Source organism: Eschrichtius robustus, chromosome 3, assembly GCF_028021215.1.
Source record: "Eschrichtius robustus isolate mEscRob2 chromosome 3, mEscRob2.pri, whole genome shotgun sequence".
Classification (NCBI taxonomy): Eukaryota; Metazoa; Chordata; class Mammalia; order Artiodactyla; family Eschrichtiidae; genus Eschrichtius; species Eschrichtius robustus.
In genome coordinates, this window is record NC_090826.1 from 128894499 (window position 1) to 128918266 (window position 23768).

The 23768-nt window shown below is 41.1% G+C and overlaps 1 protein-coding gene across 1 annotated transcript in view; it reads left to right on the forward strand.

Moving 5' to 3' along the window:
• Positions 1–23768, forward strand: part of FMO4 (flavin containing dimethylaniline monoxygenase 4) — a 34652-nt gene that overhangs the window by 4693 nt on the left and 6191 nt on the right. The window contains 6 exon segments of the mRNA XM_068541234.1: positions 1172–1360; positions 1989–2151; positions 12430–12572; positions 13463–13662; positions 14735–15087; positions 20847–20916. Coding sequence (XP_068397335.1) covers positions 1172–1360; positions 1989–2151; positions 12430–12572; positions 13463–13662; positions 14735–15087; positions 20847–20916 — 1118 coding nt within the window.

Below are 23768 nucleotides of genomic sequence, written 5' to 3' on the forward strand. Positions count from 1 at the left end.
TTGTGTACCTTCTGCTGTTTGACCCCATGGTTGGTTTGTTTTCCTTCTCCTATTGTAAAGTGATATAGATTAATTTTAGAAAACAGTACTGAGTTAAACAAAAGAAAAATACAAATTAAATATAATATCAATACTCATGAGTCAGCACTATCAAAATTTTGATGTAATTTTTTCCAGTCATACAACTACTTTTTTTTTTTCAAAAATGCAATTGTAGTATTCATTTTCATTCATTCAACAAGTACTCGTGTTGTCCCTCTACCAGGACATATGGGAAACAAGATAGACAAGGACTCAGCCCTCCTTACTGTCTGGTGGGGAACAGAAACAGTAAACAGATCACTACAATGCAGTGTGATTGGTTCTGTGCTCAAAGTACAGTGTGCTGGGGCAGGGCACAATAGCTACCTTGTGAAGATCTGTTGGGTCATGGAAGGCTTCTTAGAGAACATGATGGTGAAGAAAGAGACTTGAAGAAGAAAACTTCGGCCACGAGAAGTTCACTGGTGCCTTTAATATAGATCTTTTTGTTTTGTTGTTTTGTTTTTGAGTGACAGAGATCGAGACAAGACAACGAGTTGAGGAGTCCAGGAGAAAACAGAGGCTGCCAGTATGTGATGATTCTTTCATGAAGACCTAGATAAGACAGAGAGAGACAAGGCTGGAAGGGGATACAGGTTGAAAGGGAGCTTTGTTTTGTTTTGAAAATTTGAGTCTTCAGTATTTTAAGTGTGGATGGGAAGGAGCCAATAAAAAGAGAGAGGTTGAAAATATACATAGACAATAAACAGAAAAATTAGTGAGGAGTTCCTTAAACAAAGGCAAGAGGAAGAGGTGCAGAGCATGAGTGGAGGGAATAATAATGGCAAGGGAAGAAGGAGAAGATAAGCAAGATAGACCATGGGCCTGTGTTCATGGAATTATTTAAGGGCAGTGTCATTCTTGGAGAGCCCTATTAAATGTTGTTAGCTTCTTTGTAGTTTGAGAAAGATATCGTATTTAACAATTCCAACCCCACCAATGATTTCTGATAACTATAGCATGGGGACCCAATGCTAACTTTTCCAGGAACTCTTTGGAATTACAAGTGGAACACTAACTGCTGATGGTCTCTTTCTCTTCCTCCTATCCCCACCACCACCCCATCAAGCTAACTGTGCTTTCACCACAGGAAACTTCTAAAGATGGGATAACCAGGGTCTACAAGTCATTAGTGACAAACGTCTGCAAAGAAATGTCATGTTACAGCGACTTCCCCTTCCAAGAAGATTATCCCAATTTCATGAAGCAAGAAAAATTTTGGGACTACCTCCAAGAGTTTGCTGAGCACTTTGACCTTCTGAAATACATTCAGTTTAGAGTAAGGTACCTTGGGTTATGGAAGGTTAATGAGTAGGGGCTGGCCCATTCACCAATCTGATGGAAATGGGATGCTTAAGTAAACTTCTTCCTGACTTTCTCTCTATATGAATAAGGCAGATAATAATCCTGCTGGTCATGTTTTACTCAAATAAGTCACTAAAATACTGAATTTCCTGGTTCTTCCTCTGAATCCAGACTCTCATTCAGGATAAAATTTAGAATGTTTTTGAGAGGAAAGGAAAAATGGATTTTGTTCATGAAACCCATTGGGAAGAAATGACTAGAAGTCTGAACCACAGATACTATAATGGGTCAAAACACATTTTCCTAAATTTTTTCAACATTCGGTATTTTAATTCATCTCCTTCTCACCAGGAGTAAAAACTGAATCTTTCTTCCTTGCAGTGAAGGCATTCAGATGTTTGGGGTCCTAATCTATATGACCACTTTTGAGACTTTGCACAGGTTATTTAACTTCTCTAGAGAAAAGATAAGCCAATGTTAACAGACCTCCTATCGTGGGACTGACTTGGCCCACTTGAAATAACAGACATGGTTACCATATGGTCATTGTATGAGGTCCCAAGATGACTGATGGAAAGCGAGTGTTTGTCTTTTGCTTTCAGACCACAGTGTGCAGCGTAACAAAGCGTCCTGACTTCTCCGAAACTGGTCAGTGGGATGTTGTCACAGAGACAGAGGGGAAGCTGGACAGAGCTATCTTTGATGCTGTCATGGTTTGCACTGGACACTTCCTGAATCCCCATTTACCTTTGGAGTCATTTCCTGGTGAGTCATTTCTACCTGAAACCATGCCTACTCTTCTGGGTTCTTCTAGAAGTTACTGATTTGTTATTGGAAATACTGCCTCATGACTGTAGACAACTTTATGTTTACCCTCAGAAATAATACATGCAAAATAACTTCGAAGGTTATAAAACACTATAGAGGCGTCAGATTTTATTATTTACTTATTAATATAAATGCTGATCTTATCATTTAAGTTTTATCATACCTGTCTGATTCAAGCTCAGTGATCACATAAGGCTCAAAACTATCAGATCGGTCATGAAAAAAAATAGGCTTCAAATTTTGTCATTAAATTACAGGTCATTTGAATCAAGGGTGACCTGTAATTCAATAACTTAAAGGGAGTGAGAATACAAGGAAACTTGACAGAATTTTTTTTAAGAAATAGACCAGAAATTATACATACAAAGGAATATTGTCACCCTTCAAAATAGTCATCACAATAATAATCCATCCACCTCTTAAAGCAGGGCTATCCACACAAAGGAGTTTTAGAAATTCCCCTTTGGAAATGCTTTTGATCCAATGGCACATTCTTTTTAATATACTCACAACTGGCAGATCTCCATCTTTTGAAGTCAAGTGAGGATTACTAAAATGTAGTAAAGCTACTCTTCTTCCGTTACTCATAAGTGGCCCTAAAGGCAATTGAGTATGAAGTTTTGAAACTTCTTTGAGGAATTAAAAGAACCTTTAAGAAACGAAGATGTGAAGAAGAAAGTTTGCAAACCTTAGACAATAATAAATGAAATATAAATCTTAAAACATAATCTCAAATTAACAAACTATTCTATTTTCAAAATGTGTTAGGGACCGAGGGAGAATTCAGTACATAATTTTACAAAGAAGCAATATTGTAAATGGTGGGTCAGCTTCAGGCTTGCTGCTCGTCTATGGGCTAAATACATAATCACATAGTACTAAAGGAATATATAACTGCCTCTTATAACAATGTTTCTATGAGGAAATGTGTCACAAGTGTCAAATGAGAGATGCTTTTGGAATTAAGTGTCTTGTCAGGTTTGAGGTGGCTAATCCTTTACTCCTAACTACCTTCAGTTCCACTGCAACTATAACTAAAGAACACTGCTGCAAAAGAGCAATCAAGAGCTGAGAGGTGATTATCTTTGTGGCAGCATGAAGTGTCCAGACTGGCAGAAGTGGTCCCAAGGAAAGAGACTGGCTAAACATAAACTAGAGTAGCAACATAGTTTCGGATCATCTTGAGAGCAGACATTTCTACATACTTTAATGACCTCAGGGAGGTGGGGGAGGAATAATTGTAGTAGAAATATTGAGGTGCCCCTTTCTTTTGCCCTAAAACCCAGATATTGGAGAAGGAAGAAACCCACACACGTAGATTTTAGAGACTCCTCCTGAGGGGGTCTTGGTTTATGACCAGACTTTAGAAGAATCTGTTATGGGGGACAGCAGGACAGATAATCCCAATTTCCTCTGTGTTTCCAGAGTGAGGTATCTTGGTGAGTGGATACGATGTAAGCTTTCCAGGAAGTTCTGGTCTGCTACAGTTCCCTGCAGGCAATGGCCCTGGATGAGTAGCATTTAGCATAATGGTTATGCACAAAGCTCTGGATCCATACCCTGTGCTAGTTGCTTAATCTTGGATGAACATAACCTCTCTAAGCCTCAGCAAAGTGGAAATATAAATTCCCATCTCAGAGTAGTGATGAGGATGAAATGAGATCATCCATGTAAAATACTTAGCATAGTACAGAGCACACAGTAAGCACTCTATAAACAATAGCTACTACTGTTATGAATCATGACCTTTTGGAAGCTATTATCCACCATCTGAGAATTGCTTGGAAGAACCTGCTTCCTCAGAAGCAGGTGCGTCCCCCAGACGAAGAAGTATTTCTCCCTCTTAGTTAAGTTACAACCCCAGTTATAAGCCTCAGCAGCCATTCCATCTCAGAGTGCTGGATCCTCCCAGAGCCCATACAGGAATCACGGGATGGGTAGCACAAAGTGCAGTTCTGCAGGTCACCCCTCTTCATTCTCCTCTCTCCCACACTCAGAAGTTGTGTAAGAGTGACTCTCTAAACACACATCAGTTGTAATCATTAGTTAACAGGTTAGTGGTCACAAATGCCTAATTATATTTGATCAATTATTAACAAATGTTCTTAAACTTTGTGAGCGTTGTGCATGGACTTCAAGCTCCTGGTCTTCCTTCTCCTAAGGTAGTTGCTAAGCATTTTCCAACACATAACAGTAGGGGAATAAGTATAAGATGAAGAAACCACAATAGCAAACTATTCCAGAGATATTTGCTGACAAGGCAAACTAGGCCCTGTGCCTCCTAGCAGACCGTTTTTTTTTCTGAATTAGTAGTTTTGATTTACCAAATAGATTCCTTTGGGGCAGGGGAAGGGGCAAGGCATTATTGACATAATCATTGATTCAGAACTACCTATGCATTCCATACTTTTTCTTGGGTCCCCTGCTCAAATATGCAATTATGGAGAACCTATTATTTGAAAACCATTGTGTTAGGTACATACAAAATCTATGAACCGAGGTTGAGCCCTCAGGAAGCTTCTCTCCAGCCAAACCTCAGTGAATGGGTTGAAGCCCCACTCTCTAATGCATTCGGGGCACGTGCTCTTCCCCCTTCTTGAAACCCTCTTAGGGCTTCCCTTTTCAAATTCCTAATCATCTTTCTAATGTCATTCTTTGAAAAAAAAAAAAAATCACCTCCTCCAGGATGACTTCCCTGGCTCAGTCTAGGCTGATGCCCCATTGAAGGCATCATAACACCTCCTGTTCTGGGGGGCAGCACAGTATCGTGCTTGACAGCTGAGCCCAGAGTCAGATGACCTGACTCCCCGTCGGGCTCTGCTACTTACTGTATGGCCTTGGGCAAGTTGCTTTACCTCTCTGTGCCTCCACTCTCAGCATTAGTAAAATTGCACTATAATATTGTTCACCCTATGGGGTTGTTGTGAGGTTTAAATTAATTCATATGTATAAAGTCCTTAGAAGAATGTCTGGGACTTGCTAGTAAGGTCTGAATAAGCGTTAGTTAGCTATTGTCTGTTTACCTATTTCTCACTCGAGGATGAACTCTTTAAGGGTAGAGACTGCCTTTTATTCTCACATCTCCTAAACCTAAAACCTGAAACAGTGCCTTGGGTTATACAATGTTGAAAGTACAGGTCATGTAATGTAGAGTTATTAACCAACTGTACTTTTTCTTGTAATGTCCCTGCAGGCCTCATCTGTGGGGCTTGTCCTTCTCCTGCCCTTGGTTGCAACTTCAGGCCATTCCCACCGCTTTTCTGCTCACTCTCAAATAATGAAAAGTCCTCCTCTGTCATCTTTTTTTTTTTTTGGCCGTGCCACGTAGCATGCAGGACCTTAGTTCCCTGACCAGGGATGGAACCCGTGCCCCCCTGCAGTGGAAGCACAGAGTCCTAACCACTGGACTGCCAGGGAATTCCCCCAACTTCTCATTTTTATAACTGAAATGTTCTGTCTCGTGTAATAGTAAAAACTGGCAATTACCTGTAATGATGAAGCTTCTCCCCTCCCCCAGCTGGCTCCTGCTTTGTGCTGACAGCCGCAGTGAGAAGACATGGTGCGCTTGGCTGCCCCCTTCCTCTGCCAGCTCCTCCTCCTGCAAACCTTTCACTCACCAGCTGCAGTCTCTGGCCCTTCCAGAACTGGAGTCAGGGCAAGGACAAGAAGAAGTAAGGGGGCAGGAAAAGTCTTTCTTGACTGGCACCAACCGGGTGCTAGTTCTCTCAGGCCTTGGGGGTGTTTAAGATCCATGCTTTGTGGGGTGCTTTCCTAGGCTCTGCTCCAGAGAGACGCCCCATGACTAGGGATCGTTCCGTGCAGCCCCTGTTGCTACAGACCAAGCACTCTCAGACTGGCCACTTTACAAGTCCCTAAACCCTAGCTCCTCCCCAGGTCATTTCCATAGACTATCTGTTAAGGTCTCATTGCCAGTCCAGATGGCTACCTTGTGCAAAGTCCCTTTAAATTGGCATCAGACAGGCTCTCTCCTGCGTGGCTTTCATCTGGTCCACATGAGACATGTATTCCACACCGTCAGCAGTAGATGAAAAACTCGCTACTGGTGCAGCCACCCCTCGCAGGCAGTTCAAGCGTGGGTCACACACCAGTCTCTGTGATCCATAGCCTCCAAGGGTCGAGGTCTCACAGGGGTCTCCCAGAAGCCCCTCGAATACGGCTTCGTGTCAAGGAGACAAAAAATGCAACAGCACTTTAAATCCTTTCCTGAAAGTCTCCAATTTCCAACCTCTGGCCACTTCGACTTCAATCCCTGAAAGTGAGAGGCAAAGGATCACAGAACTGGCCTGCATACACCTTCTTTGCAAATTCTGCCTGGTGGGTTTAGCACCTCCCTAGGAATGTGGCAACTATTTGTTGCCATATTTAGTGCATTCAGTTTGCAGCTTTGGGGGCCTCAGCAGGCAAAGACTCCTATTAAAACATTGTGTAATATATAGTAGCTCTTCAATAAATGTTATTGAGTAAATGAATGAAGCAGTGACTGTCTGGTAGGAGAATGATAGGTTCCAGGAGACAGTTTCATCTTTTTACATTAAAATTGCAGAAGTACTTGAAGTATTGGGGTGAGAGGCTGAGGAGCCCTCTAAAGTGCAGCGCCTCCCTTTCCGATTCACTGTCAGGGCTTCATCTCACCGGTCACGGGGTCTGAAGGTGGCCGGCCCCATCGCTGTTTCCTCTGCCACCTCTCATTGCTGAAGCTGTTACCACCGACCCTTTCGAGCTGGTCCCCAACGAGGGTCCTCCTGCCCGGTGCTGTTCGAGCCAAGAGACCAAATTTGGTTCAGAAGCAGAGGAAAGCTTTATTCTTTGATTAGAGAGTGGACAGGTGCGAGATCTGGCTCTAGAGAAGGCGCTCTCCAGGAGAGGACGCGGTGGGGCTGCGTTGCAGGGTTCTGTCCGCAGGGAGGGGGCAGAGTTCTCGCAAGACAGGCACAGGCGTACGGCGCACGCTCCAGATTGAGGTTTGGACCCAGAGACTCTGCACGAAGCCCGTCACCGCCACCGCCTTCAACTGAGGGTCACGCGCTGCGCTTCCGCACGCTCCCCCGAGCTGAGGCGTCAGCGCAGCCGTTTCACGCTAGGAACTCAGGTCTGAAGGGCCGGGAGCGAGGCCTCGGCACGCAGCACCCCGTGAGCAAGTGACCCTAGACTAAGCACAAAGGAAAAGACAAAAAGGTTAGACTTTATCTTATTACCCAGACTAGGCTCTGCTGGTGACAAATCCCTCCTCTCTTTTGTCCTGCTCCTCATCCTTGAGGGGCGCTAGGGGGCGCAGGTCCATCTTTTGTACCTCCCCCCACCCGGAAGAGGACCAGACTTCTTCCCAGATGCCTTTAGATGTGTTTGATGGTCACCAGGACTCAACCCTAACTGTTCGTATTGCTGAGCGACCATCGTTTGTCTAACCCTTTGGAGACAAAGGACACCAGATAATTTAAGATACATGGCCCAAATATTAGCAAGAGCAAGTTTTTCCTAAAAATGCACGTATCTAGGTCTTTTGCCTGTAGGCAAACGTGCCCTGATATGGAGGTTCACTGCAGTGGCCTAAGTATCCCTGGTCACACTTTGTTGTTTTTTTGGAAGAAAAGCTTCAGGTCAGAGAGAGGTTCGCATGAGTCAGGGTGGGGGGTCCATGGCCCCAGGTTGTCTCTCCAGAGGTTGGGGTTTAGGGTCCTCTTCACTCAAGGGTGATGTGGCCACAGAGCGATCCCTGCAACGTCAGGGCAGAGTAGGTGGTTAGGGTCACCAAGTGGGGTCCGTTCCCTTTAGGACTGAGCTGGTCTTGCAGGCTGCTGGCTTTCCAGGTTTTTAGGTGTCCCCAGTCTCCTGGCCAGAATGGGTGGAGGGCCAGGTTGGTGGGTGCAGGCAGCACCTGGTTACCATATTCCATGAAAGCTTTCATAGTTTCTCCTCCCTGGAGGGCACACTTGAGTTGTTCCATTTCAAGTTAAGGTGTCCCTTCTCTCGGGCTCAGGTAGTGGCTGTACCATAGATGAGTTCAAATGCACTTAACTTTCACTTATCCCTTGGGGCTAATCACATGCGGAGCAGGGCAATTGGAAGCAACTTAATCCAGTCTTCTTGAGTTTCTGGACATAGCTTGGCTAAGGCCCATTTCAAAGTCTGATTGGATCTTTCTACTGTCCCCAACAATTGAGGTCTCTAGGCTGAGTGCAAGGTCTGCCACAGTGCTCATTATCCCCTTCATCACTTGAGACACAAATGCTGGACCATTATTACTTTGTAGGGACCCTGGAAGCCCAAACCTGGGAAGTATTTCTGTTAGTAACGTTTCTATACACCCAGAAAAAGAGTCTACTAGCACCAAGAGATACCTGAAATTGCCAGGTACTCTCGCCATGCCAGTGAAATGAGTCTGCTAATCTTCCCCAGGATATATCCCTCTGGTCTGAATGGGCCTTACCTGGGGGCCTCTCGGGGGTCTGGTGTTGGAGTTGTTCATTGTGCAGATGGGGCATGTCTCAACTCTCCGACTGATTATACTTTTCATGCCAGGAGTTACCATGACCTCAACTAGCCAATTATATGCCTGTAGTGAGTTCCTTGATGAGCCTCCCTGATGGCTTGACAAGCTGCAGTTTGGGTGAAGAAGTATTGCCCGTGTTCATTAACTAGCCACGCATGGCCTCCTAGATCTCTATCGAAGCCCCATTTTCAGGCTCTGTTTAATTCTTCCTTTGTGCAGATTGAGGAATAATTGGATGGATCTGGCCTTTGAGGTATGAGGGGTAGTTGCCAAGTTACTGGTTCTAGGGCTGCCCTTTCAGCAGTTGCATTGGCCTTGTTGTTTCCCTTTATTACCTCTGCATCCTTCTCTTGGTGACCCCTACAATGAATCACTCACCTTTTTTGGAAGCTGTACTGCTTCTAAGAGCTTCAGTATATTTAAGCCATGTTTCACCTGTTTATTCTCCACAGCAGGCATACTTCTTTCCTTCCAAATAGCCCTGTGTGTGAAGGATGCCATATCCTGGGAACCTGTGTAAACATCTGTGTAAAATCTTCCCTGTCTAAGACTCAGGTGAAGACTATCAGCTAGGCCTTTTGGACAGAAGTCCCTGGGGGTAGGCTTCTTGCTTCTATGACTTAGGTCTGGGAGGTCACTGCCTATCCTGCCAGGCTTTTTCCTTCTCTCACAAAATTGCTCCCATCTGTGAATCATTCCTCTTCGGTGTTTGGGAGAGGCTCACTTCCTAGGTCAAGGCGACTGGAATAGATCGTGTCTATGGCTTCTATATAATCATGCTCCAAGGGCCCTATTTCTGTGGGTAGCAGGGTAGCAGGATTTAGCCTGTGACAGTTTTTTTATGGTAACCACTGGGTTGTCTAAAGGCATAGCCTGAACTTGAATCGACTTTCTGGGGGTTAGCCATTCTGTTCCCTTAGAACTTAACTGAAGCCTGAACCCAGTATGGAGTCCATATAGTGAATGGCTGACCAAATGTTAACTTTTGAGCCCCCTTTAGCAGGGTAGTAGTAACTGCTATTGCTGGTGGACAAGGAGGCCATCCCTTAGCAGTTTGATCTAATTGTTTGGAGAAATAAGCAACCACCTGAGTAAGGGGTCCCATTTTTTGAGCTAATACCCCAAGGGTGATTCCCTTTCTTTTATGAATGTAAAGGTCAAAGGGTTTAGCTAAATTTTGGAGGGCCAGGAGAGGAGTCTGAAGTAACTGCTTTTCCAGTTCTTGAAAGGCCCCTTCACATTCTGAATTCCATTCAAAAGGATCATTATCTTTTCTTTTCAACTTTTCATACAGAGTCCCAGCTATTAAACCATAGTTAGGGATCCAGATGTGGCAAAACCTGGCCATCCCCAGGAAACCTCTAAGCTGTCTTTTAGTTTTTAGGAGGGGTGAGGCAGCAAATGACTTCTTTCCTTTCCTGGCGTATGCTTCTCTTACCTTCTGTGAGAATGAAGCCTAGGTAGGTCACCCTAGTTTGTGGTGTTTGAAGCTTTTTCTTGGATACCTTATATCCTTTATCTGCTAGGTTGTTCAGGGTGGTTACAGTATTTTTGTCAGAGGCCTCCTTAGTAAGGCTGGCAATCAGAATTTCATCTACATGCTGGAGGAGGGTTCCCTCCTCCAGATGTAGATCTTTTAGGTCTTTAGCTAAAGTTTCCCCAGAGATGGTGGGAGAATTTTTGAACCCTTGAGGCAGGACTGTCCAGCAGTATTGTTGTTTTTGTTGCATGTTTGGGTCCTGCCACGCAAAAGCAAAAATTTCTTGTGGCTCTGTGGTTAATGGAATACAGAAGAAGACATCTTTTAAATCTGATACAGAGCCCCAGGTCCTGGTGGACGGTAGAGTGGCCAGCAGGGTGTAGGATTAGACACTACTGGGTGTATATCTTCAGTGGCTTCATTGACTGCCCTGAGGTCCTGTACCATCTGGTATTTCCCATTGGGTTTCTTTACGGGGGGAATGGAGGTATTACAGGCTGACTGACATGGTCTAATAAGGCCCTGGTCAGTTAGGCCCTGTGACATGGGCAGTTCCCAACAAGACCTCCCAGCAGAGTGGGTACTGTTTTCTATTGGTCCATGTACGTACAGATTTTAGATGGACTATCATGGGACTGGCTCCTACAGCTCATCCCACCCATCCCTGGGCCCAGACCTCGGCATTTATTCCAGGGAGATCAACTTGCTCTGTCTGGGGAGGTTTGTCCTCAGCCATTAACATTATCATCTTGTGCCCTTTGTCTAAGGGGACACCAGTCTCCAATTTGTCTCCCATTAGGTGTATAGTAGCCCCCAAGATATCTCTTCCTAGCAGAGGTACGGGGCACTCGGGAACATGCAGGAAGGAATGGGTGAGCCTATGCTTGTCCAGTTCACATTCTGATGGTTCTATGAATGCCCGTTCTTGGACCTTCCCTGAGACCCCCATAATTTTACAACTCTTGTGACTGAGTTTACCTGATCTGGTGTTCAGAACTAAGTGGCATGAGTGTCAACTAAGAATTCAACAGGCTTTCCCCCCATGTCCAATATTAGCTGGGGCTCCTAGGGGTCAATTGGTGTGCCAGCTTAGCAGCCCCCTGGCCCCATCATTCTTCATCTATCTGGCATTCCCTTCCAATGACTCAGGGTCAGTGGTAGTATAGATTCAGAGGCATTCCCTGAATGCACTTCTGCATGTGGTCTGCTGAGCTGAAGTGCCAGGCACAGCCATTTCACACTAGGATCTCTGGTCTGAAATGCTGGGTACAAGGCCTCTTCACATAGTATCCTATGAGCAGGTGAAACTAGACTAAGTACAAAGGAAAAGAAAAAGGTTAGACTTTATTACCCAGATTCTACTTTTATTTCTCGGGAATTGTTAATGGACTTTGCCAGTGACACAGCCAGCACTGTAAATAGCTCTGCTTCCACTGTTACTACCATTCTTAGTTTATATGAATCCATTGTTTAATGTCTGTTAGATATGTCAAGAAGATAATTACCAAAAAAAAAAAAAAATCAAGAGGAGAAATATTTGGTAGCCCTTTTCATATATAGTATATCAATATTGTAATAGTGATACTTCCATTGACAGAGTGTTAGGAGCTTGAAAGATCAGTCAGAAATACAAATATAAATAACAGAAGAATAAAGTATAAATAAGCATACAGTATAATAAGGCATTAAGCGTATAATAAGACACAAAGTAAAATAAGCATGAAGTAACAAGCCTAAATCAGAAGAATAATTACTTTATTTACATGAGAACATGCCACACAATTTCTTTTTGTAAAAAAGAAAATTTCTTAATTCAATTTGTAAACATGTTATATACATAAATCACATTCTGATAGAATATATCTATTGGGTAAAATAACATGCATCAACAATCTACTTCTTGTCTAGGATGTTCAGGTCATGCATGAGATGTTTCTTATTATTGTCTGCAGTAAGCTTGATTTCCCTAAGTAATTGCTTTAAAACGGAACACGCATGAAATATAAGTTCTCCTATGTTTTTAACAAGGCATGTTATACTAAATCAGTATCTGGGCTTACAGCATCCAGTGGGATAGGGGATGATATACTGGTTCTACTTCCTGCAATTGGGAGCAGGAGCAAAGGGCTGCCATATTTCTGGGACTTCCCTTTTCCCACAGACCCTATGCCTGCCAACTAAGGAGTTATAACTCTAGATATTTCTGATCCTTCTGTCCCTTCAGGAATCCATAAGTTTAAAGGCCAGATCCTGCACAGTCAAGAGTACAAGATCCCAGCAGGCTTTCAGGACAAACGCGTCTTAGTGATCGGTCTTGGGAACACTGGAGGGGACATTGCAGTGGAGCTCAGTCGAACCGCAGCTCAGGTATACCATCTCTGAATCTGCACTCCCACCCCCAGCGTCATTTCTGGTGTCTGGAGAGTGGTATTCAAGATTATAAAACACACCGGCCAATCGCTAAATTATGTGGACACTGGGTGAGTGAAAAAAAAATCTTGAAAATCCTTAAAGCCTCTCATAACGCACGCTTTACAGAACTGAACCATCTCCAAGAAGGGTCTAAGAAAATTGTGTGGATGCCAGATCACTAAGTATTTTTCAGACGTACTCCTGGAACAAGATCAAATGAGCAAATTGTTCTACCCATGCCAACTGTCTTTCTTTCACACTCTCTCTCTGTAATTCTGGAAAAACCCCCAAGTAAAAAGAGAAAGGGGAGGTTGTTTTCTGAACATCTCCAAGTTTTCAAAAGGAGTCAGATTTGTACTTCATTTTGAGGTAAAAGCACCCGTTACTTTGCCCAAGAAGTATGCATAATGATTTTAGAAATTCCAAGCATAGATTCACAAATTAGAAATCTATTCCACTTTATCATAAATTATAGGACAATGATTAGATTTAGAAATAATAGATTTTTATTTAATTTAGTTAAAATTGCTTTCTCAAAACCTCACTTTAAATCCTATATTATTTACATGTAAAAAATATCCAGCTCAATAGCACATGTCTACTAGTACTATAATTCTTTACTTTAAACATGATGAACATACTTAACCGATACATAGATCAGGTCAAAGTGATTTATGAAAATAATGACAGCAGTGGGAACAGCTAGTCATTTGTAGATCTAGGTACAACTTCACCAGTCCTCTGTTGTTATAAGGCCAGAATGTTATAAATCGTTTGAAACATAGTGAAGAAAAATACTACAAAAATGATGCACATGTATTTATCCTTCTTGCCTTACTTTTTAGGTTCTTCTCAGTACTAGAACTGGTACCTGGGTCATCAGCCGCTCTTCAGATGGGGGCTACCCATTTAATATGATGGGTACAAGACGACGCCATAATTTTACTGCACAAGTTCTGCCTTCATGTGTACTAAAGTGGAGTCAAGAGAGGGGCTTGAATAAAAGATTTGATCATACTAATTATGGACTAAATATTACTAAGGGGTACTTATATTTTTATTTAATGGTAAAGTTATTTAATCAATATTTCTCATTCTATTTTATTCAGAACTCAAAATGTTCAATAATTGTGACATTGCCTTTGTTTATCCTGTTCTAAGCTTATTCTTTTAAGACAATGTCTATCAGTACCACAGAAGTTCTTGAAATAGGAGTACTCTCTGTCTGGTAGCAAAATAGTAATTGATGAGGCTAGAAGAAAATGAAGGATGGAAACTTTATTTCCAGTTTGAAAATTAGGAAATTTAAACTGGCCTTGAGGGTTCACAGGATGGCTGCCATCCACAAATAGAATATTTGCAGCACCAGTGAGTGCAGATGGCCAGCTCTCACTAACCTTTAATAAATGTCTACTCTGGCTGAATGATTAGAGGTATGAACTGCCAATAGGAATTCCTAGAGTTATATATTTTAATACACATCTATATAGAGCTACACATTGGCAAGGAAAAGGAAAACTTTGAAATGCATGTAAAGTCATTAAATGTGATTTTTATTATATGCATGACCCAAATATTTTTTCTTTGGTAAGATGGCTTTCAACTTACGAAGAAAATGAATAACTACAAATGATTCAATACGTAAATTTTATAGACATTATGTCTGCTGCAATTAGGTAGAATGATGTTCATCATGAAAATATTTATTATGAAACTCTATCAATAGATTCAATTTTTTTAATCCAAAAATTTTTTTGTAATTTCCTCTTTGCCAAATGCCAATCCTTTCAGGCCTGGGTGATGTGGACCCAAAACTGATTATCAAATGGATTGTTGTGCACTTGATCCTGACATTGCTCCAGAAATTAGACCCAAGAGATAGAGAATTTTAAATCCCACAGGAAAGAGTAGGTTTAGTCATTTTCTACATGCCTTCTACTGAGAGCAGGAAAACAAAAGATGTTATAGAAACAGTAAGTCAGATAGACAACTTTGAACTAGACATTGGTCAATTTACTCCCTTGACGTGGCAGATATTTTGAATTGACTAAATAAATCATTTGCTGAGTGTCTTATAAATATAACCACAGTGAATAATTTTCTCCTCTATGTCAAAGGAAAAAACCAAAAATAATTGTGAATGATGAGCTGCCAACCTGTATCCTCTGTGGGACAGTCACTATGAAAACCAGCGTGAAGGAGTTTACAGAAACCTCTGCTCTCTTTGAAGACGGGACAGTGGAAGAAAACATCGATGTTGTGATCTTCACTACAGGATACACCTTTTCTTTTCCCTTTCTGGAAGAACCTCTCAAAAGCCTTTGCACAAAGAAGATATTCCTGTATAAGCTGGTCTTTCCCTCAAACCTAGAGAGGACAACACTGGCTATGATTGGCTTTATCAGCCTTACAGGATCCATCTTAGCAGGCACAGAGCTCCAGGCACGATGGGCCACAAGAGTATTCAAAGGTACCTGGACTCTATTTAAAGCCCTATGTGAACAACTGAGTCTTGAAACCAGTCCCCTGAGATTTAGCTAAAATCAAACAAACGTGAGCTAAAGTAACATAAAACATCCAAAAAAATTTTAGTGAAGAATTAATTTTATATATGTGTCATATTATGGTGGGTGTGCTTATGTCATTAATGTGACTGAGTGGAAAAAGAGGCTTTGACTCTGTGGATAGAATAAATTTGGACAACAAAATAAAATCACATTTCTCAGAGTAACTGAAAATATTAGAAGTTTCAGGATCCTGTTTTATCCTAGTCAAAGCAAGTCTAGTTTAGTCCATTTACTCCTAAGTCTTTCCATTTATGACTATCAGCAGAGTTTTATATTGCTTCCTAAGAAAGACACTGAAATAATATACACTGTGAATAAAGTTGGGGTCTAAGGAGATAGTGACTTTTAAGCAATGCCGACTTTTAAGCAATGCCCATAAAAACACTGTAGACACTGGACACAGATTGCTATCAGTTATCACTGTAAGAGCAGAGGTGATAGAGTCAGGGCTACTGGGGTCCAATCGCAACTCATTAGCTTTGCAACGCCCTCTTTAAATCTCAGTTCCTTTGTCTGTAAAATGAGGATAATAAAACCTGTTTCACAAAGGTTTTGTAAAATGAATAACATCTACAAAGCAATTAGCACAGTTCTTGGCATAGAGTAAATCTCATTAACTTATAGCTGTTGTTCTTACTATTGCTATTATTATCATACCTCTGTAAAGTAGGGCAAGTTTTAGATTCATAAGCATTTTAAATAATTCCATTTGTAATTGTATTATTGCATTTATAAAAATATAAACAGCAATCACAGTTGAGCCAACCAGCTGTCCTTTAGCAGAATTTTACCCTTAATGAATAAAAACAATCACCAATAATTTATAAATAGCATATAACACAATATTAAGTAGTATTGATTTCTGTCACACTGTAAAAATGTATTAGATATCAACCATACTTTAAAATGTTCTCCTACATTGACAAACATGATATTTTAATTGGGAGGGTGAGGAATGGAGGGGAGGAGAAGGTGATTAGGAAATCTCATTTATTTGTATTACAGAAAAAATTCCATGGCATTTGTGATTAAATTATCACAAATATTTACTTAAGGCTAATTAAAGTGCTTTCACAGCATTTTCTAATTATATTAAAACAACAGCAAAGATCAATAAAACTAAAAGCTGGTTCTTTGAGAAGATAAACAAAATTGATAAACTATTAGTCAGGCTCATCAGGAAAAAGAGGGAGAGGACTCAAATCAATAAAATTAGAAATGAAAAAGGAAAAGTTACAACGGACACCGCAAAAATACAAAGCATCATAAGAGATTACTACAAGCAACACTATACCAATAAAATGGACAACCTGGAAGAAATGGACAAATTCTTAGAAAGGTATAACCTTCCAAGACTGAACCAGGAAGAAATAGAAAATATGAACAGACCAAACACAAGTAATGAAATTGAAACTGTGATTAAAAATCTTCCAACAAACAAAAGTCCAGGACCAGATGGCTTCACAGGTGAATTCTATCAAACACTTAGAGAAGAGTTAACACCCATCCTTCTCAAACTCTTCCCAAAAATTGCAGAGGAAGGAGCACTCCCAAACTCATTCTATGAGGCCACCATCACCCTGATACCAAAACCAGACAAAGATACTACAAAAAAGGAAAATTACAGACCAATATCACTGATGAATATAGATGCAAAAATCCTCAACAAAATACTAGCAAACAGAATCCAACAACACATGAAAAGGATCATACACCATGATCAAGTGGGATTAATCCCAGGGATGCAAGGATTCTTCAATATACGCCAATCAATCAATGTGATACACCATATGAACAAACTGAAGAATAAAAACAACACAGTCATCTCAATAGATGCAGAAAAAGCTTTTGACAAAATTCAACACCTATTTATGATAAAAACTCTCCAGAAAGTGGGCATAGAGGGAACCTACCTCAACATAATAAAGGCCATGTATGACAAACCCACAGCAAACATCATTCTCAATGGTGAAAAAATGAAAACATTTCCTCTAAGATCAGGAACAAGACAAGGATGTCCATTCTCACCACTCTTACTCAACATAGTTTTGGAAGTCCTAGCCATGGCAATCAGAGAGGAAAAAGAAATAGAAGGAATACAAATTGGAAAAGAAGAAGTAAAACTGTCACTGTTTGCAGATGACATGATACTATACATAGAGAATCCTAAAGATGCCACCAGAAAACTACTAGAGCTAATCAATGAATTTGGTAAAGTTGCAGGATACAAAATTAATGCACAGAAATCTCTTGCATTCCTATACAGTAATAATGAAATACCAGAAAGAGAAATTAAGGAAACAATCCCATTCACCATTGCAACAAAAAGAATGAACTACCTAGGAATAAACCTACCTAAGGACATAAAAGCCCTGTACTCAGAAAACTATAAGACACTGATTAAAGAAATCAAAGACGACACAAACAGATGGAGAGATATACCACGTTCTTGGATTGGAATAATCAATATTTTGAAAATGACTATACTACTCAATGCAATCTACAGATTCAATGCAATCCCTATCAAATTACCAGTGGCATTTTTTACAGAACTAGAACAAAAAATCTTAAAATTTGTATGGTGACACAAAAGACCCCAAATAGCCCAAGCAGTCTTGAGGGAAATAAACAGAGCTGGAGGAATCAGACTCCCTGACTTCAGACTATACTACAAAGCTACAGTAATCAAGACAATATGGTACTGGCACAGAAAGAGAAATGTAGATCAATGGAACAGGATAGAAAGTCCAGAGATAAAGCCATGCACCTATGGTCAACTAATCTATGACAAAGGAGGCAAGGAAATACAACGGAGAAAAGACAGTCTCTTCAATAAACGGTGCTGGGAAAACTGGACAGCTACATGGAAAAGAATGAAATTAGAACACTCCCTAACACCATACACGAAAATAAACTCAAAATGGATTCGAGACCTAAATGTAAGACCAGACACTATAAAACTCTTAGAGGAAAACATAGGAAGAACACTCTTTGACATAAATCACAGCAAGATCTTTTTTGATCCACCTCCTAAAGTAATGCAAATAGAAACAAAAATAAACAAATGGGACCTAATGAAACTTAAAACCTTTCGCACAGCAAAGGAAACTACAAACAAGACAAAAAGACAACACTCAGAATGGGAGAAAATATTTGCAAACGAATCAACAGACAAAGGATTAACTTCCAAGATATATAAACAGCTCATGCAGCTCAATATTAAAAAAACAAACAACCCAATCAAAAAACGGGCAGAAGACCTAAATAGACATGTCTCCAAAGAAGACATACAGATGGCCAAGAGGTACGTGAAAAGCTGCTCAACATCACTAATTATTAGAGAAATGCAAGTCAAAACAACACTGAGGTATCACCTCACACCAGTTAGAATGGGCATCATTAGAAAATCTACAAACAACAAATGCTAGAGAGGGTGTGGAGAAAAGGGAACCCTCTTGCTCTGTTGGTGGGAATGCAAATTGATACAGCCACTATGAAGAACAGTATGGAGGTTCCTTAAAAAACTAAAAATAGAATTACCATATGACCCAGCAATCCCACTACTGGGCATATACCCAGAGAAAACCATAATTCAAAAAGACACATGCACCCCAATGTTCATTGCAGCACTATTTACAATAGCCAGGTCATGGAAGCAACCTAAATGCCCGGCGACAGAAGAATGGATAAAGAAGTTGTGGTACATATATACAATGGAATATTACTCAGCCATAAAAAAGAACGAAATTGGGTCATCTGTAGATACGTGGATGAATCTAGAGACTGTCATACGGAGTGAAGTAAGTCAGAAAGAGAAAAACAAATATCGTATATTAACGCATATATGTGAAACCTAGAAAAATGGTACAGATGAACCAGTCTGCAAGGCAGAAATTGAGACACAGATGTAGAGAACAAACTTATGGACACCAAGGGGAGAAAGTGGGGGCAGGGGGGAGGATGAATTGGGAGACTGGGATTGACATATCTACATTAATATGTTTGAAATAGATAACTAATTTTTAAAAAAAGGAAAAAAAGCCACAATGAAATATCGCCTCATACCTATAAGAATGGCTATTATCAAAAAAACAAAAGATCACATGTGTTGACAAGAATGTGGAAAAATTCGAACCCTTCTGCACTATTTGTGGGAATGCAATAGTGCAGCCACTATGGAAAATAGTATGGAGGTGGCTAAGAAATTAAAATTAGAGATACCATATGACCCAGCAATCTCACTCCTGGGTATATATCCAAAAGAATTGAACTCAGCATCACAAGGAGATATCTGCACTGCCATATTCATGGAAGCATTGTTCCCAATAGTCAAGATATGGAAACAACTTAACTGTCCATCAGTGAATAAATGGGTAAAGAATATACAGACAAGGAAATATTACTCAACCTTAAAAAAAAAAAAAGAAATCCTCCCATCTGTGACAACATAGATGAATCTGGAGAACATTATGCTAACTGAAATAAGCAGTCACAGAAGGACAAATGCTGCATGATCCCACTTATATGAGGAATCTGAAATAGTCAAACTCATAGAAGCAGAGAGTAGAATGGTGGTTAGCAGGGACTGCGGGAAGGGGAATGGGGAGTTGTTGTTCGATGAGTATAAAGTTTCAGTTATGCTAGATGAATATGCTCTACAGATCTGCTGTACAGCACAATGACTCTACTTAACAATACTGTATTACACACCAGAAATTTTGTTAAGAGGGCAGATCTCATGTTATGTTCAATAAAAAAAGAAGACAATCCCAAAACAAAAACAAAAACACAGAAGACTCTTAAGTACCTGGATTTTTTAAGTATTTTATAATGAGCTCAAAAATGCTTATCAGAATGACAGAGCTGAGAAAACAAAACTTGATTAGATCACACCATAGAAGTGATTGCAAGCCTCTCCAGAGAGCCTCCAAGAGGCAGTCTGGGAACCACCAAGTGAAGTCTTTCCAGCTTTATACAGGATAAAATGATCCCAGTGGCAGGTATACTACAGAGCTAAGTCAGACCTTTCTCATGTAGATTAGTAACCCCACACCCTGGGGTCAGCAATTTGGCAACTGACAGGGGCAGGACTGGCCAGAAGAGAGAGACTGTCCGTGTCTAGGTGGATTATTGAGAAGAAGCACATCCTCACAACAGCTCAAGCCAACAGAGCCTTTGTGAGACTGAGAGACTGCCAGGCCCCTTCCATGCCTGAGCCTCCCCATGTAACAAAATGAAGACATACCAAAGCAGGGTTATAAAAACGGGGTCATTTTAAGTGTTTACAGTTCACCAGCTAATAGTTTCAATGCACACACACAAATAGAATGTGGAGGTATATATACAATATAATATAAATAATATATGTCAATATATGTAAAGTGCAAGCAGATGAAGACGGGCAGGTTCTGATGACCAGTGCAGTGCAGGCTCGGCCACGGGGCATCTGTCCTCACAATTCCAGCAGTACAGTACCCTGCTTAAGTGAATTCAGAGGGGGAATTTACCTCCAAAAAATTACCCTCTGCACTCTAATTCCATTCTAAGCTTTGATGATCACATGTTTTGAGGTTGGAGCAGTCGGGGGCCAGAAATGAGGGGGAGGAGAACGCAAAGGAAGAGGCACATGTGACTTTAGTGTTGTTTCTGACTTTTCTTACAGGACTCTGTAAGATACCTCCATCTCAAAAATTGATGGCTGAGGCTACGAAAAAGGAGCAGCTCATTGAAAGGTATGAAATATAGCCTGCTACCAATATATTCCATTACAAAAAAAAAAAAGATTTTCAATATAAAACCCATTCCTAGAGAAGCAATGTGGCAGGATGGAAATAATTGCATTATGAGTCAGAAGAATATGTTTTCAGTCCTAACTCTTCCACCAACTAGATTTGTGGCCTTAGATGTGTCCGGTGGAGGCACCAGGTCACTCCACTGAGCCTGGCCCAGAACAGATGGCAATCCTTTGTTCACTTGCCCCCAAAGCCCTGTTCTCTTTGTTCTCCTCCTACTTCTCAGGCTGCTCTTTCTATGCATTGACAGGTGTCTCCCCTTCCTCACTCCTGAAACATGGTGAACCCCAACCTTCATCCTCAGACGTCTTCTCACTTCTATTAACACTCACTCCTGGGTGGCCTCACCAGGCCTGTGGCTTTAAATGCCATCATACACTCATGGCTCCCAAACTTGGATCTCTAGCCCAAATCTCTCCTCGGAGCTCCAACTCTTAATCCAACTCCCTCTAGATAGCTCCACTTAGATATGTAGTAGGTATTCGAAATTTAATATGTCTAAAAGCTAACCCTCGACCTCCACCTGCACATGGGCTGCTCTGAGACTTTCCCCTTCTCAGTCAATGGCTACTTATTCCAGTGGAACAGTCAAAAACTTTGGAGTGATCTTTTTTTCCTCTTTTTCTCTCACATCCTCAGCAAATACTGTCAACTCTTACCTTCAAATAAATTCAGTATCCAGATCCTTCTCACGACCCTGGCTGCTACCATCCCAGAACAGGCCACTATCATCTCTCACCAGGACACTTGCTGTCACCTCTTATCTGGTCTCTGTACCTCCCGTCTGCTATTCTACAGTCTAACCTTGACGCTGCACAAGAGTGACCAATGCTCACATTGCTCTTCTGTTGAAAACCCTCTGACTGCTTCCCATTTCACTCCCAGAAACGTCCCTGCAGCTCTGCACCCCTATAGGCAACCAGCTGCCTCTATGCCCTCATTGTCTCCTGTTCTCCCACCTCACCCATACTGCTCCAGTCACTCCAGACAGCTCCCTGCTCTTCAAATATGCCAAGCATAGCCCCCTCAGAACCTTTGCACTTACTGTTCCCTCTGCCTGGAATGTTCTGCCCCCACCCCATACCTGTAGGCTCACTCTGCTCAAATATCACCTCAGAAGAGAGAAGCCTTCTCTGAGAACACTGTATAAAATGGCAAACCACTCAGTCTCATCATTACCTCTTCCCCTTTACCCTCCTTTATATTTCTTCATAATTCCTATTACCACTTGATATATTCTATATCTATTTGGCTGGGTTTTTTTTTTTTTTACAGCCTGCTGATTTTCCCTGTTAGAATGTAAGTTCCTTGATAGCAAGGACTTTGTTTTACTCACTGTTGAACTCCCAGCACCTAGGATGGTGCCTGTCATGTGATACACACTTAAGATTGATTGATTAATTGAAGGAAAGAATGAATAAGTTAAAGAATGACATTGGCACATCATGAAGGTTTACTAACAACAGAAATGTGGGAATAGAGCCTTCATATACACTATACAGTTGACCCTTGAACAACACAGGTTTGAACTGCGTGGGTCCACTTACGCATAGGTTTTTTTCAATATATTGGAAAAATTGGGGGAGGTTTGTGACAATTTGAAAAAACTCGCAGATGAATCACAAAGCCTAGAAATACTGAAAAAATTAAGAAAAAGTTAGGTATGTCATGAATGTGCAAAATATATGTAGATACTAGTCTATTTTATTATTTACTACCATCAAATATACAAAAATCTATTTTAAAATTTATCAAAACTTGCACACATAAACACAGACCATACATGGCACCATTCGCAATCAAGAGAAATGTAAATAAATGTAAAGATGCAGTATTAAATCATAACAGCAGAAACTTAATTGTAGTATATACTGTACTACTGCAATAACTTTGTAGCCACCTCCTGTTACTATTGTGATGAGCTCAGGTGTTTCAACTATCTGCTTAATATGTCATGTGATGCTAATCATCTCTGCAAGAGCAGTTCATCTCTCCAGTAAATTTCGTGTCTCAGTAAAAAGTGATCTCTTGCAGTTCTCACATATTTTCCATCGTGTTTAGTAAACCTGAATAACACCACAGGACCCATACAAAAGTGTCACTAGTGATGCTGGAAATGCTCGCAAGGAGGAGAAAAAAGTCATGACATTATAAGAAAAAGTTGTTATGTACAATAGATTGAGGTCTGCTAGCTGCAGTTGCCTGTCTTTTCAAGATAAATGAATCCAGCATGAGGACTGTTATTTAAAAAAAGAAAATTTGTGAAGCCATTGCTGTAGCTATGCCAGCAGGCGTGAAAACCTTGCACTTTTTGTGAAATACCTTTTTATCTTGCATTGAAAATGCAGCTTTTATGTGTGTGCAGAATTGCTATAAGAAAGACACAGTTATAGACTAACATGACTTGAGAAAAAGTGAAGTCATTACACGACAACTTAAAGCAAAAGAAAAGTGAGGAAGATTGTAATGCCAGAGGATGGTTTGATAATTTTAGAAAGAGATTTGTCTTTTAAAATGTCAAAATAGGGACTTCTCTGGTGGCGCAGTGGTTAAGAATCCGCCTGCCAACACAGGGGACACGGGTTCAAGCCCTGGTCCGGGAAGATCCCACACGCCGTGGAGCAACTAAGCCTGCGCGCCACAACTACTGAGCCTGTGCTCTAGAGCCCGCGAGCCACAACTACTGAGCCTGCGTGCCACAACTACTGAAGCCTGCACACCTAGGGCCTGTGCTCTGCAACAAGAGAAGCCACCGCAATGAGAAGCCCGCACAGCACAACGAAGAGTAGCCC